Here is an 18,472-nt window from a genome sequence, read left to right as displayed (position 1 = left end):
CTTCTTCACTCACTAGGTGCTGGGAGTGTGGAACAAGCTGCCAGCTGCCAAGCTGTATGGTGGATACGGGTTCGATTTCAATATTTAAGAGGAAATTTGGATAAGTACACAGATGGGAGGGCTAAGGTCAAGGTGCGTGTCGATGGAACTAGCCAGAATAATACTTTGACATGAAGTAGATGCACCAAAGGACCTGTTTCTGGGCCTCTCTGACTCCATGTGGTGATGCATTTATATAAACAATTGTTTCTCCACACATTTGAAAGGTTTATTGACACATGTAGTGCCTTTCTCTTTCCCATGCCCAGCATCAAGCTCCAAAAGTTAAGTCCTTGCAAAAGAACAAAATTTGAAGGGATGAGCTCGGCAGTTCAGAACGATTTTTGGTGATTATACACTTACGTCTGCATGGCAGGGTCAAGAAAGGAAGCAAACTGAAAGGATCACTGAAAAAAAAAAATGAAATACTCACATCACCAACGATATCCGTTTGGGAACCAGCATCTAGGCACTGTCTGGAGATGGAGACATGGGAATTGGCTGGATTGGACTGCAAGCCTGATTCAGAGGGTCCCATGAGCTGCTTGGAATGGAATCGGTCTTTCAACTTGGCAAGGCTCTGGGAGGAAACAATCAAAGAAAAGATGTATTCACTGGAATTATGTTTACAGGAACATCACGGTATATCATTGGAAAAGAGAGTGGAATTTCCTTCGGATTTGGGAAGGAAAAACAAAAGGAAACACAGTGTTCCAGCTTTCTACCCAGTCAAGCTTTCCTAATGTAACCAAGCTGCAACTGGACAAAGTAGAGTCCATCAAGAATTGAAATTCCACAGTTAATGATATCCACTAATTCTCCTTTGCCCACCTTCTTTGTTATTTGCTCAAAGTACAACAGATTTGTCAGGCAATATTTCCCTTTACAGATATCATGCTGACTTTGACTTATTTTGTCATTAGTCTCCAAATACCCCGAAACATCATCCTTAATAATGGACTCCAACACTTTCCCAACCACTGAGGTTAGGCTAACTGACCTATAGTTTCCTTTCTTTTGCCTTCCTCCCTTCTCAAAGAATGGAGTGACATTTGCAACCTTCCAGTCCTTTGGGACCATGCCAGAATCAAGTGATTCTTGAAAGATCATGACCAATGCATCTCTTCAGCAAACTCCCTCCGTACTCTGGGAGGAAGTCCATCAGGTCCAGGCGACTTATCCACCCTGAGATTGTTAAGTTTGCCTGGGGCTTTTTCCTTTGAAATAGCAATGGCACTCACTCCTGAAGACTGATGCAAAGTACCCATTAAGTTCATCTGTCATTTCTTTGTCCTCCATTACTACATAACCAGCATCAATTTCCAGTCGTCCAATATCAATTCTCACCTCCCTTTTACTCTTCATATAACTGAAAAAAAAATTAGTTTCCTGCTTTATATTATTAGCTAGTTGACCACATAATTCCTCTTTTCCCTTCTTATAGCTTTTTTAGTTGCCTTTTGTTGGAATTTAAAAGCTTCCCAATCATTCAACTTCCCATTCACTTTTGCTATTTTATTTGCCCTTTCCTTGGCTTTTATGCAGTCCTTAACTTCCCTTGTCAGCCACAGTTGCCAACCTCTGCAATTTGAGAACTATTTCTTCTGTCGGGCGTATCTGTCCTGTACCTTATAAACTATTCCCAGAAACTTCAGCCATCTCTGCTTTGCTGTCATCCCTGCCGGTATCCTCCTCCAATCCACGTGGGCAAGCTCCTCTCTCATGCCTCTGTAATTCCCTTTATTCCATTGGGATACTGATGCATGTGACATGCTTCTCCCTCTCAAACTGCAGGATGAATTCAATCATATTATGATCACTGGCTCCCAAAGGTTCCTTTACATTAAGCTCCCTAATAAGATCTGGGTTATATCACAACACCCAATCTAAGACAGCCTTTTCCCGGTAGGCTCAAGCACGAGCTGCTCTAAAAAGCCATCTCTTAGGCGTTCAACAAATTCCCTCTCTTGTGATCTGATTTTCCCAATCCGCTTGCATATTGAAGTCCCCCATTACAATTGTGCCGTTATCCTTATTACATGCCTTTTCCAGCTCCCTTTGTAATCTCAACCCCACATCTCGGCTACTATTTGGAGGCCTATATATAATTCCTATAATGTTTTTTTTAACCCTTGCAGTTTCTTAACTCCACCCACAAAGATTCAACATTCTCTGATCCTATGTCACTTCTTTCTAAGGATGCAATTCATCTCTTACTAACAGAGCCATACCATTGCCAATGCTTTCCTGCCTGTCCTTTCAATACAAAGTATAGCCTTTGATACTAAGCTCCCAAATATTGCCTTCTTTCAGCCACAAATCAGTGATGCTCAGAGCCTCAGTGAAATAAACGAGGAAGGATGTTTCCCAGTAATTGTACAGATACTGGGCATGAACTTCAACTCACAAGTCTTTTTAAAAGCCTCACTGGTACCTGCATTAGATCTTGCTTCTCCTTCTCCCCTATACTAATGGCCTTCTTGATGGTTTTCAATTCACTTAAGATGGCTTTGGCCTCTCTCAGTTCATAACCACTGTGGACTCCTGACATCTTGCGATCGATTCTATAAGAGAAGAAACAAAAATACCGATGAAAAGTCAAGAAAAGAGAAACTACATTATAGCAAGGATAAAATGTAATCATCTCAAAGAACCAGTTTAAGCAATGAGACTGATACTTCCTTGGTACATTTTTCAGTCCATTAATTTTAAACAGGACAGATCTTAGGAGTGAATTAATTGATTCCACGTGTCCAATGGAAAACTGTAAATTCAAATGTAAAAGAGTGATCTTCAGGGCCATAGGAAAACAGCATAACTGGATCAGCACAGACCTAAAGCTTTCAATGACTTCCTTTCATACCATTATGATTCCACCATGATTTATACTCCTCTGAGAATGTTCCAAAGCTCTTTGCAGTCAAAGAATACCTTTGAAATAAAGACTCCACTGTAACATTAAAGAAAAATATCAATATATGTTTCCAGGAATATTTGAACAAATATCTTCATATAATTTGTTACTGAAGTGCATCACTTAAATTAACAATAACAATATGGACTAAACCCACCATTATTGTAGTTCCACCTTAATATGATAAATATATCACCAGCAATTATTCAATATTACTGCACTAGAGCAGAAGTTCCCAACCTGGAGGTCCACGTTCCCCTTGCTTAATGGTGTTGGTCCATGGCATAAAAAAAGGTTGGAAAACCCTACATTAGAGGTTTTGCACTGAAAATGCTAGTTACTTTCTGAACCTACATTTTAATGCTTTACTGAAACTTTGATAACAATGCTCGTGTGAAGGGAGGGGAAAGTTTTCATTAGATTGATGTGCCTATAACAAGAACTTTGAGCACACAGAGAAAAAAATATGGCTATAGGTATTGTATAAATCTACAATATTTTAGTAATGGCAAATACTAGTGCTCTTAATGGCATTTGATGAATGTATTCTAATTAAAAAGCATTAAGTTCAATAGCCACCTTATTATGTACACCTGCACGTTAATGCCAATTTCTAATCAGCCAATCATGTGGTAGCAACTCAAAGCATAAAAGCATGCAGACATGGTTAAGAGGTTCAGTTGGTTTTCAGACCAAGCCAACTAAGAATGGTGAAGAAATGTGACTGGCTATTGGTGTCAGTTGGGTGGTTGGAGTAAATCAGAAACTGCTAATCTCCTATGATTTTCATGCAGAACAATCTCTAGAACTTAAGAGTGTGATACAAAAAACAAGATTTTAAAAAAAATCCAATGAACAGCAGTTCTGTGGGCAAAAAATGCCTTACTAATGAGAGAGATCAGAAGAGAATGCCCAGACTGGTTCAAGCTCACAAGAAGTCAACAGTAACTCAAATAACAGTAGTATGCAGAAGACTATCTCTGAATGCACAGCACTTTGAACCTTGAAGTGAATGGGTTACAGTAACAGAACGCTACACCGGGTTCTAATAAAGTGGCCGCTGCGTTTATGTAGTGTACAGATACCTCAATTGCTTCCAGATCCCAGTTCAGTTGAACTGAAGTTTGAAAGAAAAGCAATGTGCTGCCACTCAGTTGCACTGAACTCGTGGGGTTCAAATGAAGGAAAATTTGTCCTTTACATGGATTTTATGTTTGGAAGGCACTGCTGGATATTAAGAACATCGAGTATTGCAGATCTACCCACCAGCAAGTTGCTTGAAAACATTGGAGCTGGACTTGTTACAGACCATGATGCAGACTGCTACAGGAAGGTACTGGAGGCAGTACTTGGATGTGTTTCTATTGATTGTAAGACCCTATTGGACATTGGTAATGTGGAATACTGCAAGTCCTGTTCACTGTTTCAATGGTGAGACTGATAATAGAGAGCTGTGCAGGGTTACCTGTTGCAGCCACCCAGGGGATGAGACCCCAGAGGCAGTGTGGCACAGCGGATTCCAAGCTGGGTTAGAATCACCCTCCCACTGGTGCTGCTCTCCAGGGTTCGCTCGGTGGAAAGTGAGCTGGATTGCTTTGGGCTGCAGACTGTTGCAGGCTTGTTCTTGCTGACAACATCCCATGCACCATCAATCTACAAGGCATGACACTCAGGGACTTGGGCTATATTATTTTATGCCTGTATGTTTATTACTATTGTAATTATACTGGCCTTGCACTGTGTATGACTGTTGGTACTGCATTTTGCACCTTGGCCCTGTTTCGTTTGGCTGTTTTCATGTGTGGTTGAATGACAATAAAACTTGAACTTACAAATAACATGTACTTTATTACTGACGGGGATTGGATTTTCAAACAGTCCATTTGGGAAGCAAGTAGCATGTTGCTGTATTCATCGATAGCCACTTTCTTCAAGTTTACAGTAAAACAAATCAATGGAAGAGGAAGTATCAATCATTTCATCTTATCAGCTCACTGGTTTAACAGCAGAATATAATAAGCCATTTATTCCCCAGGGCTTATTCATTTAAAGAATGATTGCACTCATTCTTAGCTCCATTTATCTGAATTGTTTATATATTCATTGTTACTCATGCCTATTCAAAATCAATTAATCTTGGTTTGAAATAATCAAGTAACCCTTTGTGTCAAGACCTGTTTCAGTGGAAGAGAGCTCCATATTTCTACTGTAGGTGAAAGCCAAAAATTACAAGGGTTTTGAAAATCTAAAATAAAAACCCAAATAAGCTTTCCAGTACCATATTTCAAGTTCAAGTGTATTGTATATATGGCTTTTTTTGCATATATACAACCAAACACAATTATGTTCCTCCAGACCATGGTGCACCCACACAACATGCATCACACACTATTGTACTATAAATAAAATTCCAAATGCGCATAGTAAAGTGCAGTACAGGTCAGCAGTACAGAAACAGCTCACTGTCCTGGTGATGAGACCTTGGTAGGGGCAGGGTATTGCATTTATTAGTAAAATCAGAAAATTGTGAAGAGGTTCACCATAACATTTCAAAAGTTAGGATTACAGCCTCTTGTGTACATGAATTACAAGGATGTTGAACTGAGCTTGAGGGAAGAGTTAAATCAGTTAGGACTTTATTCCCTGGAGCACAGGAGAATGAAGAGAGATCTTATAGAGGTATACAAAATTATGAGTGGTGTCGATATGGTAAGTACATGCATGATTTTTCCCTTCAGGCTGGGCGAGATCAGAACTACAGGTCATAGGTTAAGGGTGAAAGGTGAAATATTTAAGGGGAACTTCTTCAGTCAGAGGTGGTGAGAGTGTGGAAGGAGCTACCTGCGGAAGTTGTGGATGCGAGTTAAATTGTAACATTTAGGAGAAGCTTGTGTAGGTACATGAATGAGATGGTTCAGTTTGTGTAGATGGGAACAGGTAGAAAAACAGGTTGGAACTAGCTAGATGGGCCAAAAGGGTCCATTTCTTTGCACTAGTGCTCTATACTCTGTATAAATAAGCAATACATCTATCCTGATGTGGGTTCCTAACATGGCCCATTAAGCCTACCACATTACATACTGTACTTGAAATAATTCAGATTTCTTTGGCAACAAAAAAGTATCTGAAGTTGAAGCAGCCAATACATTTAACAAAGACCTGCTCGAGCAGGTTTCTTTTTACACATGCAAGATAAAGCCTTCCCCACTCATCTTGCTCAGATTCCTTCTCTCCATTTGCAAATGGCCCAGGTTGTTTGGTGGACTGTGAAGGCTGGCGTAAGTAGGAGTGGGAATCATACAGGGCGAGAGGACTGGAGTGGGGGTATAAAGAGCAAGTGAGTCAGTCACTAGGGAAGGGGGTTAATCTCAGGTTGGGATCAAGATGAGTTCCCAAGAGAGAACTGTTGCGCAGAGAAAGATTTCATTTAGAGTGTTTCTGTCTGAAGTTACTTCTAAGTGCTGGAAGTCAAGGGTATAATAAATACGACAAGGACAAAACTGCAGAATGATGCAAAGGCTGCATTGCAATCTGATGTTCCGCAAAGTGAAATGCTGAGGTGACAATAATGAAATAACTGGGAGATGCAGAGTTAGCAGTGCAAGGACACAGCAGTACTGCCTGGAGGAGGATATGAAAGAGGTGAATGCTTCAGGAATCTGATTGCAGTGGTGAAGAAGCTGTTCTGAAGTCCAGAGGTGCAGCAGTCAAACTCCTAAATCTCCTCCTAGATGGTATTGGAGAGAAAAGGGAACGTCCAGAGTGGCAATCATGCTTTAATTTACATCTAAATTTGGCCTGCTTCTGAATGAGTAACCAGTGTCATACAATTGGTACGTCACTCTACCACTGCACTTTCTATGTAACTGTTGTACCTAATTCTGCAGCAGGGGTTCCCAATCTTTTTTATGCCATGGAACAATATCATTAAGCACAGGGTCCATGGACCCCAGGTTGGGAACCCCTACTTTGTAATGTTATTATTTTACTTTGTCCAACCTCAATGCACCGTGTAATGATTAACTCTGTATTGACAGCATGCAAGACAAGCTTTTCACTGTTCTCAGTACACGTGACAATAAGAAACAAATTCCAATTCCAGAATGTGAGGAAGTAGTAATGAGATCACTCAAATCGAGTATGACGTTCTTGTAAAGGATTGTCCATTGGTGGGTGTAGAGGCCAATATGGGATCTGCATATTCTGGTGCAGAGTGGGCAAGGGTAACCACCCTTCTGCATCAGTTCCCCTTTGTAAACCCAACACCATGGATCCTGACGAAGGGTCTCGGCCCGAAACGTCGACAGTGCTTCTCCCTATAGATGCTGCCTGGCCTGCTGTGTTCCACCAGCATTTTGTGTGTGTTGTTACCATGGATCCTGCTCCTTTCTCCACTTGCTGATTGCCAAGGGACACAATCCGGAATGCCAGGGTGGATTCCCTTAATGGTGAATGCTTGTGCGTGATTTTCTTCACCATGGAGAGGCTGCTGCACAGGTAGCCAACTCACAGGCCTTGACAGATCAGGGTCAGGGCCCAGTGGCAAGGCAACTAGGGACCATTCACTTCTGCAGTCATCTTCTATGAGGATCACCTTGTCCTGGTGGGGAGGCTTGTGAGTTTCGGAGATCCTAAGAGCGATGCTGTCTGGAGTTCAGACATCTGGTGCTCAGCCTCACGGCAGTATGGTCAAGAGGGAGACAAAGCACGATCCAACCAAGAATGCTGGCAGAAGATATGAACAAATACCATAAAAGTGGCTCCACATGTGTATTATGTGCTGCACGGATTTGAGCATTTCTATTAGTTTGCATGTCAGAAAGGAGGAAGTGCTTTGGTGCATCAGGAATGCCTGGAGTCTATGTAACTATGCAAACCTGCTTGTTTACAGTAACTTTCAGTGTAAGGTGTATTAGAGAAAACAAAACCTGACCTGCCAAAGGTTTCATACAACTTCCCATTGTTCTCTTCTGGTATTTTGTTGACAATGGACCAAACATATTTTGGATTCCAGACAAAAGTGTCAGTAAGCAAACTATTTCTCACAATACTTCATTATTGAGGAGGCATAAAAGCAATCTGGCTGACTAAACTTTAAGTAATTCCTGTGCAAGACGACCAGTTCCATAACTGCACTTCACCCTTAATGCCAATTTTCCCAGAACCTCCTCTTTGGCAACAAAACAATGAAAAGTCATTTAACATATAAGACTCAGTCAAATCAGAAGACTTGCCACTTTGAACTTGAACAGCAGGGGATAGAATCTAGGTGCACTCTCCTGCCTGGGTGGTACCCTTAAGTGGAATGTAGGATAAGACAAAAAAAACAGGGCAGGGACAAGAGTACCAACTTGCCTTAGGCCATTAGTCATACACTGACGCTGGCACTTCAAGGAAGTCTGGTGATAAAGACGCACAATCAAATAAAAAGAAAGGGCATTTCTAATGCAAGCAAACTTAAATCTCAGTTAACTTTAAGAACTTCATTTATAATACATAATGCAGCAGGCCTACCTGCCTGTTCTCCTGGCCCAGTTGAAAGAAATGCAAGAAAATGGGGGCAACACACATAAAATGCTGGATGAACTCAGCAGGCCAGACTGCACCTATGGAAAAAAGTACAGTCGACATTTTGGAGGTCTACCGAGGGTTTCAGCTCAAATTGTCGACTGTACTTTTTTCCATAGATGCTGCCTGGCCTTCTGAGTTCCTCCAGCATTTTGTGTGTGTTGCTTGGATTTCCAGCACCTGCAGATTTTCTCTTGTTAGTGGAAAATAGGGGCATGGGAAGAGGAACAAGTCATTTGGTCCCTTGAGCCTAAATCACTTTTCAATGAGATGCCAACTGTTTAATTCTGACTTTATTTCCACATTTCCCTTGATAATCTCAATCAACATAAGTGCATCAATTTCAGATTTTAAATTATCAGTTCAAGTGTCGTTTTTTGCTTGTGGCAGATGTGCTGAACTTCTATGTGTCAAAGCGCACTCGAAAACATGGTCTAATATTTGGATCATTTCCCTCAAATAACAGAAATTACTTTTCATTTTCTGCTATATGAGGCTCTCTGCAGATTTCTGATATCTGTGGTATTTTGTTCTGTATAAATTTGGTGAGCCTGTGCTGCAAGGAATGTGAGGCAAAGAATGTTCTGTCTAAATAGAAAGCTCAATATTCCAATTCTGATTTCTGTACTGTAATTCTGTATGACAATTTACAGACCTTTGTGCATAGACCCCTTTGAATCTCCATTGCTTCTACATTTTCATTATTTAGAAAGTTCTCTTTTTTTATCCTGCATGCTTCCCTGTTTTCAAATCCATTTGCTACAGTTAAATCCATTTGCTCGAAGCGCTAACATCTCTCTGTCACAAATCAATATGTTGTGTTAGGTTAAAGTTCCCTTCAACTTGGAATCTCAAAAGGAAATATCTGGTCATTAATATTATTGCTGCTTGTCAGATAGTGTTATACCCTAAACAGCTATTGTATTCACCTACTTAATAATAGCAACTTATAAACACAAAAGATTTTCTAGATGCTGGAACTCCAGAATAACCTTTCACCTTCTAGCTTGTGCTCCTTTTCCCTCCCCTACCTCCTGTCCATACACAAAAATACAACTGCAGATGCTGTGGATCACAGAATACGTACACGACGCTGGAAGAACTCAGCAGGTCAGGCAGCATCTGTGAGAAAAGAGTAGCCAACGTTTCGGGCAGAGACCCTTCATCAGGAATGGGGGGCGAAGAGAGGGCTGAAGCCCAGTAATAGAGATAGGGGAGGGGGAAGGGCTAGAGGCACCAGGTGGAGAACCAATCAGAGGAAGGATAAAGGGGGGAAGGGATAAGCATGAAAGAACTGTAGAGATAAAGGAGCAGAAAGTTGAAAGGGGAGAGGGGCAGAGAGGAACCTAGGATGGGGGGAAGGGGAGGGAATTACCGGAAATTGGAGAATTCAATGTTCATACCACCAGGCTGGAGGCTACCCAGACGGTAGATGAGGTGTTGCTCCTCCAACCTGAGTTTGGCCTCATCATGGCAGTAGAGGAAGCCATGTATGGACATATCTAGATGGGAATGAGAGGCAGAGTTGAAGTGGGTGGCAACCGGGAGGTCCTGTCTTTTGTGACGGACGGACAGAGCGGAGGTGCTCAACGAAGCGGTCCCCCAATCTGCATCGGGTCTCGCCGACGTAGAGGAGGCCGCACCGGGAGCACCGGATGCAATAGACAACTCCAGCAGACTTGCAGGTGAAGTGTTGCCTCACCTGGAAGGACTGTCTGGGGGCCCGGAATGGTGGTAAGGGGGGAGGTGTGGGGACAGGTGTAGCATTTGCGCTTACAGGGATAAGTGCCGGGTGGGAGTTCTGTGGGGAGGGACGTGTGGACCAGGTAGTCGCGGAGGGAACGATCCCTGCGAAAAGCTGAGAGGGGTAGGGAGGGAAAGATGTGCTGGGTGGTGGGGTCCTGTTGAAGGTGGCAGAAGTTGCAGAGGATAATGTGTTGGATCCAGAGGCTGGTGGGGTGGTAGGTGAGGACAAGGGGAGCCCTGTCCCTGTCCATACATGCTGCATGATTTACTGAGTTCCTCCGGCATTTTGTATGTGTTAGTACTAACAATAGCAACGGTTTTGAAAAGTAATTCATTGGGTGCAAGTTGTTTGCATATCCTTCCAAGGGATTTAATAAGCCTCTTTACAATGTGAGGACATCTTTAGTAACTAGCTACATTGTTCTAACTACAAATAGACTGCAGGACAGTGAATGCAAATCAGTTTTACACCATTCAAAGTTCGAAATGACCAAGCTTCAGTGCACCAATGAAACCGTGGTAAACATGATGCAATGATGTACAAGAGGCACTTGGTGTTCCTTATGGGAAGTATTCTTTTAGGAAGTGTTTTAAATTGGATCTTCACTGATGGATAATATGTTGAGCAAACCTTCATTCTAGTCTTTCTTTCAATGTGCGAAGCTCAACACTTTAGATCCGGGGTTCCCAACATTAATCCATGGACCCTTAACATTAACTGAGGGGCTGTGGACCCCAGGTTGTGAAATCCAGCTTTAGATCTTCAAAGCAAAAGTGGTAGTGTAAACACAACAATACCCCAGCTAACAAACATCAGTGATCAGAACTCTACACTTCAATATACACTCAGTGGCAAATTTATTAGGCATAGGAGGTACCTATTAAAGTGGCTACTGAGTGTATGTTCATGGTCTTCTGCTGCTGTAGCCCATCCACTTCAAGGTTTGACACCTTTTGCATTCAGAGATGCTCTTCTGGACACCATTGTTGTAACATGTGGTTGCTTGAGTTACAGTCACCTTCCTGTCAGCTTGAACCGGTCTGGCCATTCTCCTCTGACCTCGCTCATTAACAAGACACAGAAATGCCACTCACATGATGGTTTTTTTTGTTTTAAGCACCATCCTCTATAAACTCTAGAGACTGTTGTGCATTAAATTCCAGGAGACCAGCTGTTTATGAGATACTCAACGCACCCCATCTGGCATTAACAATCATTCCATGATCAAAGTCACTTAGCTCACATGCCTTCCCCACTCTGATGTTTGGTCTGAATAACAACTGTCTTCTTTTATGCCCTGAGATGCAGCCACACAATTGGCTGATTAGATATTTACACTGATGAGCAGTTGTACAGAGTGTACGTAATAAAATGGCCTTTAAGTGTCAATCAAATACAGGTTTGCAATCTGTAAATGCCAAACATAGTGCCAAAACCTACAGTGAAAACACACTAAATACTAGTGTTTATCATCTCAGTAAGTAGCTCTCTTATGGGGGTGGTCAACTGCAATGCCAATTTTTCCTCGATTTGGGAACAGTCTAAGAAAAATACAATTTATTAATTTTAAATGGAAAAACACACAATAATTAAAATGTACAACTTAGTTTTGGTTCATTAGCATAAAAAAGTATTTTTCAATACACTATTTTTGAGTAACTCAATCGTGACATTATTGAGTAATGGTGGAGCCAACCTACTAAGCCTGTTCCTGTTCCCTAAGTTTCATTATGTAGAACACAGAACAGTAGGTCACAGGAACCGTCCCTTCAGATCACTACCTCTGTGCTGACCAGGACACTAATTTAAACTGTGCATCTGCCTGCACATTGTCCATATCCCCCTGCTCCCTACTGTATTCGCTTCCACCACCTCCCCTAGCAACACATTCTAGGCATCTACCACACTCCATGGTGATCTCCTTTAAACTTCCCCCTTTCACCTTAAAGCTCTGCCTTTTAGCATTTGACAGTTCCATTCTGGGAAAAGCACCCACTCCAAATTATCTGCACCCTTTATGAGACATAGTGACCAGATAGGTATGCCATTGCTTGCCTAGTCCTTGACCTAACCTGCTGTACAACTGGACTAGTAGTAGTGCCACTGATCTATCAGTTGGCTGAGAGGCCCCCCACAAAAGCATTCCAAAGTAGTGCACGTGTTTGAGAGGGGACCAACTGCAGGAGAATTCTGCACAGCCACCCATCTATCTGACTGAACCTTTGGTGTGACCATCTCCCTGAGACCATCTTCCTGCCACCTGTATTATCCTCAGTGAGTCCATCTGCTCTTGCAGCTGAACCATGCATTCTGAGAGGAGATCCAGTTGGACACACTTCTAAAGAGATAATCACCAGAGACAGTTGAATTTTCCCTGGTCTCTTACACAGGAGGAACGTACTTCTCCAATGACTGCCATTACTGCCTCTCTTAACATTCCTCAACTTTCCATTTTCAGCTTCATTTTAGGTGAAAGGAATTGCTCCACTTCTTCAAATGACAAGACTTTCTTTTAAAGCGATATCCCTGTGGAAATCAGTTTGCCTCTTCCCTAATGGTAATTTGCAAGCTGGGAATTCTGGATTTGAACTACTTTCTATTATTCTGCCGCATGGAGCACCTAGCCAACAGGACCAGTTTCCCGACATCTATCATTTGTTTTGAACCCAGCTTCTGAAACTTACTCTTGAAGGGTTTCAAACCCTTGCTCTTTGTAGAACAGTTCTTGTTTCATCTGGGATAGTTCTCTCTTCAGCTTGTTTACCTGGGAAGACAGGAAGACAATTAAAATAGTTCAGTGAAAATGCAGGGTGCATCAGGCAACCTAGACGGTTCTGACATAGGGTCTTTTTCTTTAGCTCTGTTTCACTTCCTAAAGATGTGCCCTGAACTGATGAGGACTTCCAGCAATTTCTGGTTTTAGAATAGTACAGGCCCTTCAGTCCATGATGTTGTGTCGACCTACGCAAACCAATTCCACAATCAATCTAACCCTTCCCTCCTACACTGCCTTATAACCCCCCATTTTTGGGTTGAAAGACAGTGCTAATGCTTTATTTACAAGTGTACACCCTCTTAATTTGTAGGCAGCTCTTAAATGTGAAGGGCTGTTTATTGCACACTCATAGCTTGACCAGATATATAAATTAATTTCCTCTTGTAAAGATTGTTTTAACTTAGACCTCCTTCCTAGAGGATTGCATCATTACTCTGACACTGCTATGAACAGAAGCAGTTTCTTTCACAAGCTCAGTAGGGGATAACACACCAGATCAAGATAGTTCTGTTCCTAAACGTGTCAGAGGACACACCTTCTCTATTTTGTATGAAACCATGAGGGACATAGATAGGGTGAATGCATTTTCATCTGCAGGGTTGGGAAATCAAGAACAAGGTGGCGTAAGTTGAGAGGGGAAATGTTTAATAGGAACTTGAGGAGCAATTTGTGTTTTTTTAAACAGAACGAGCTGCTGGAGGAAGTGGTTGAGGCAGGTACAATAATAAAATTTTAAAAAGGTTGTACGGGTACTTGGAGAGGAAAGGTTTAGAAGGCTATGGGGCAAATGCGAGCTTGGATTGTTGTCTTGATTGGCATGCACCAGTTGGGCCTGTTTTTAAGCTTCCTGACTCTAAGACTCTACTGACAAAAATAAGTCTATATATCAATGTATCACCCACACAGACACCAGCACAACGCATCCGAATGTTAATTGAGCCCTTAGTTAGAAGCCACCTGTCCAGGGGAACATGGCTTGAAGAACAGTGCAAATGTTCTATCTACTGGTGTACACTCTCTTCATTTATGGGTATCACTTAAATACAAACAAATGTTTATTGTTCACTCATAGCTTGACTAGATATGTAAATTAATTTCCTGTTGTAAAGATTGTTTTCACCAGACTAATGCTATCACTGGTTAGGAAATAGAACGGTAATGTTTAAAGAGCCAGGAGAAAGGGACATGGATAGGAAAGGCACAGAGGATTACGAACCTCATGCAGGCAAGTGGGATTGGTGTAGGTAGGCCTCATAGGAGGCAATGGATGAGCCCTCCTGATTCCAGAATTCTATAATTCCAAGTTCTACGAGATAGACTTCTGAAGTCTGGATCATTTCTGGGTGGGTGGCAATCAGCACAAGAGATCTTTTGTTAGCGATGCAGCGCAAGGTTTAAAAGGAGCTCGGGTACTTCTCAGTTTTTTTTCTCGGCGGGCAGCAATCAGTACGGGGCCAATGAAAAGAAAGGAGGTGTAAGCGGAGTGTTGGAGTGTGGCGCTGTTAGAGTGGTCTTCCTTTGGCTCAACAGGCTTGGACAAGCACAGATGCAGGCACTTAGTAAGAAAGTTTTCTAGTAAGTTTTGTTTCTCTTTTAGTACATAGCTAGTGTGCTGAGAATGGATCCAGAAGTAGTGGTATGTTCCTTGTGTTTGATATTGTAAACTTGGGAGACCTCCAGTCTCTCTAATAACTACAAATATACTAAGTGCATCGAGCTACAGCTCGTTTGAGACTGTGTTAAGGAACTGGAGTTGCAGCTCGATGGCCTTCGGCTGATATGGGAAAATAAGGAGTTGATAGATAGGAGCTATAGGGAGGTAGTCACACCTAAGTTGCAGGAGGCAGGTACCTGGGTGACTGTTGGGAAAGGGAAAGGGAACAGCAACCAGTGGCCATACCCCTCAATAATACAGATACCACTTTGGATAATGTCGTGGGGGAACTACCTACAAGGGTGAAGCCATAGCAAGCAGCTCTCTGGCAGTGAGTCTGGCTCTGTGGCTCAGAAGGGAAGGGGGGAGAAGAGGGTGCAGTACTGATAGGGAATGCCATCATAAGGCAGATTCTGTGGAAGTGAATGAGACCCCTGGATGGTATGTTGTCAGGTTAGGGATGTCTCAGACTGAGTCCACGGCATACTAAAGGGCGAAGGGGAACAGCCAGAAGTCATGGTACATATTGATGCCATCAACATAGGTAGGACAAGGGAAGAGGTTCTTAAGAGAGAATATAAGGAGCTAGGTAGAAAGCTAAAAAGCAGGACCTCCAGGGCAGTAATCTCTGGATTGCAGCCTGTGCCACATTGAAGTGAGGGTCAGAATAGGGCGGATTGCCAGATGAATGTATGGCTAAAAAATTGGTGCTGGGGCAGGGTTTCAGATTTCTAGATCTCTTCCGGGAAAGGTCTGACCTATACAAAAAGTACGGGTTACACCTGAACCCAAGGGCACCCCATATTCTTGTGGGAGGGTTTGCTAGAGCTGTTGGGGAGGGTGTAAACTAATTTGGCACAGGGATAGGAACTAGAGTGATAGGGCTGAGGACAGGGCAGTTGGCACACAACTAGATGCAGTGTGTAGTGAGACTGTGAGGAAGGACAGGCAAATGACAGATCAAAATTGCAGTCAGTGAGATGAGTTCAAAGTGTAACGGGGCCAAAATCAAGAAGGCTGATAAATACAGGACTGAAAGTGTTAAATTTGAATGCATGCAGTATATGGAATAAGGTAGATGATCTTGTAGTGCAGGTACAGATTGGCAGGTATGATGTTGTGGGTATCTCCAAGTGATGACTGAAAGAAGATCATTGTTAGGAGTTTAACATCCAAAGATACATGTTATATTAAAAAGAAGGCAGGAGGTCAGAGGGGGTGGGGTGGCTCCACTGGTAAAAAGTAAAATCAAATCCTTAGAAAAGCGCAATATAGGATCAGAAGATGTAGAATCCAAGTGGGTAGAGTTAAGAAACTGCAAGGCTAAAAAGACCCTGATGGGCCTCCAAACAAGTCAGGATGTGGGCTACAATTTCTAATGGGAGATAGAAAAATGCATGTCAAAAGGGCAATGTTGTGATAATCATGGGGGATTTCAATATGCAGGTAGATTGGGAAAATCCGGTAGGTGCTGGACCCAGAGGGGGAATATGAAGGATGCCTATGAGGTGACGTTTTAGAGCAGCCTGTCGTGCCCATTAGGGAATGGCAATTCTGCACTGGGTCTTATGTAATGACCCAGATTTGATTAGGAAGTTGAAGGTAAAGGGAACCTTAGGAGGCAGTGATCACAGTATGATAGAAATCACTCTGCAGTTTGTGAAGGAGAAGCTAATGTCGGATGTATCAGTGTTACAGTAGAGTAAAGGGAATTCCAGAGGCATAAGAGAGTAGCTGGCCAAAGCTGATTGGAAGCGGACACCAGTAGGAATAACAGAAGAACAACAAAGACTGGTGTTTCTCAGGAAAATTCAGAAGGCACAGGGTAGATGCAACCCAAATATGAAGAAGTACCCTAAAGGGAGGATAAGGCAACTGTGCTGATAAGGGAAGCCAAAGACAGCATAAAAGCAAATGAGAGGGCACATAACATACTATCGTGAAATTCAGTGGGAAGTTGGGGGATTAGGAAGGTTTAAAGAACCAACAGAAGGCAACTAAAAAGCCATTAAGAGAGAAAAGATAGAATATGAAGTTAAGCTAACCAATAATATAAAAGAGGATACAAAATGTTATTCCGATATATAAGGAATGAGAAAGATATGAGAGAGGATATCAGACTGCTAGTAGATGACGCTGGAGTGGTAGTAATGAGGGGTAAAGAAATGGCAGAGGAACTTAACAAGTATTTTGCTTCAGTCTTCACTGTGGAGATATTAGCAGAATGTCAGGGACAGAAGAAGTGCCAGAGACAGAAATGCAGGAGTGTCAGGGACAGGACAAGGTGCTTGGGAAATGGAAAAGTCTGAAGTAGGTAGGATGCCAGGACCAGATGGACTACACCCCAGGATTCTAAAAGAGGTGGCTGAAGAGATTGTGGAGGCATTAGTAATCATCTTTCAAGTATCGCTAGATTCTGTAATAGTTCTGAGGACTGGAAAATTGCAAATGTCACTCCATTCTTTAAGAAGGGAGCGAGGCAGAAAAAAAGGAAATTATAGGCCAGGTAACATGACATCAGTGGTGGGAAAGATGTTGGAGCCTATTTTAAAGAATGAGTTTTCAGGGTTCTTGGAGGCACATGATAAAATAGGCCAAAATAAGCATGGTTTTCTTAAAGGAAAATCTTGCTTGACAAATCTATTGGGATTCTTTGAGGAAACAATAGGCAGGATAGACAAAGGAGAGGCAGTGAATTTTGTATGTTTGGGTTTTCAGCAGGCCTTTGACAAGGTGCTGCAGGGAGGCTGCTTAACAAAATAAGAGACATTGGAGTATGAAAAAGGTATTAAAATATTTAGAAGATCCACTGGTTGGCAGGAGGCAAAGGGTCAGAATAAAGGGAGTCTTTTCTGGTTGTCTGCTGGTGACTAGTGATGTTCCACAGGGGCAGTGTTGGGACCCGCTTCCTTTCATGATATATGTCAATGATTTGGATGAAGCAATTGATGGCTTTGGACCAAGTTTTCAGATGATATAGAAGATAGGTGGAAGGGCAAGTAGTGTTGAGGACACAAGGTATCTGCTAAAGGACTTCACAGATTGGGGAAATGAGAAAGGAAGTGGCAAATGGAATATAACGTTGGGAAGCGCCCGGTCATGCACTTTGGCAGGAAGAATAGAGGCATAGACTATTTTGTAAATGGGGAGAAAATTCAAATCAGAGGTTTAGAGGGACTTGGGAGTCCTCGTGTAGGATTCTCTGAAGGTTAGCTTGCAACTTTGTTGGCGGTAAGGAAGGCAAATGCAATGTTGGCATTCGTTTCGAGAGGATTAGAATAGAAAAACAAGGAAGCAATACTGAGGCTTTATAAGGCACTGGTCAGACTGCACTTGGAGTATGGTAAGCAGATTTGGGCCCCCTATCTAAAAGAGGGTGTGCCGACTCTGAAAAGGTTCACAAGAATTATCCCGGGAATGAAAGGGTTAACATACGAGTAACATTTGATGGATCTGGATCAGTACTCGCTGGAGTTTAGAAGTAAGAGGAGGGGGATCTCACTGAAACATCAAGTATTGAAAGGACTGGATAGAGTGGATGTGGAGAGGATGTTTCCTATAGTGGAGGAGATTCGGACCGGGTGTACAGCCTCAGAACTGAGGGATTGTGGCGACCCACTTCACTAGCGCACTCGAACTGGCTCACAAATAGCCAGCGCGCCGGCATAAAGGCCAGTCCCAAAAGGGCGCCAGGTCTGCTTCACCAACAAAGGGAAAAGCCCGCAGGGGACTGTGAGTACGTGCCCCCTACAGCATCCGCGCCCGGGGAGGGCG

The 18,472-nt window shown here is 42.6% G+C and overlaps 1 protein-coding gene across 3 annotated transcripts in view; it reads right to left on the bottom strand.

The window, feature by feature from the left end:
* The window catches only part of LOC140728944 (protein WWC2-like), a 241,370-nt gene that overhangs the window by 74,637 nt on the left and 148,261 nt on the right, over window positions 1–18,472 (bottom strand). For all 3 annotated transcript variants that reach the window (XM_073048070.1, XM_073048071.1, XM_073048072.1), the window contains 3 exons: window positions 12,953–13,032; window positions 2,474–2,603; window positions 473–619 (listed from right to left, as the gene is read on the bottom strand). In XM_073048070.1, the coding sequence (XP_072904171.1) occupies window positions 473–619; window positions 2,474–2,603; window positions 12,953–13,032 (357 nt within the window). The remainder of the gene's footprint in view (window positions 1–472; window positions 620–2,473; window positions 2,604–12,952; window positions 13,033–18,472) is intronic.

The sequence above is a fragment of the Hemitrygon akajei genome, chromosome 6, assembly GCF_048418815.1.
Source record: "Hemitrygon akajei chromosome 6, sHemAka1.3, whole genome shotgun sequence".
Lineage (NCBI taxonomy): Eukaryota > Metazoa > Chordata > Chondrichthyes > Myliobatiformes > Dasyatidae > Hemitrygon > Hemitrygon akajei.
This window is presented reverse-complemented; position numbering and strand designations above follow the sequence as displayed.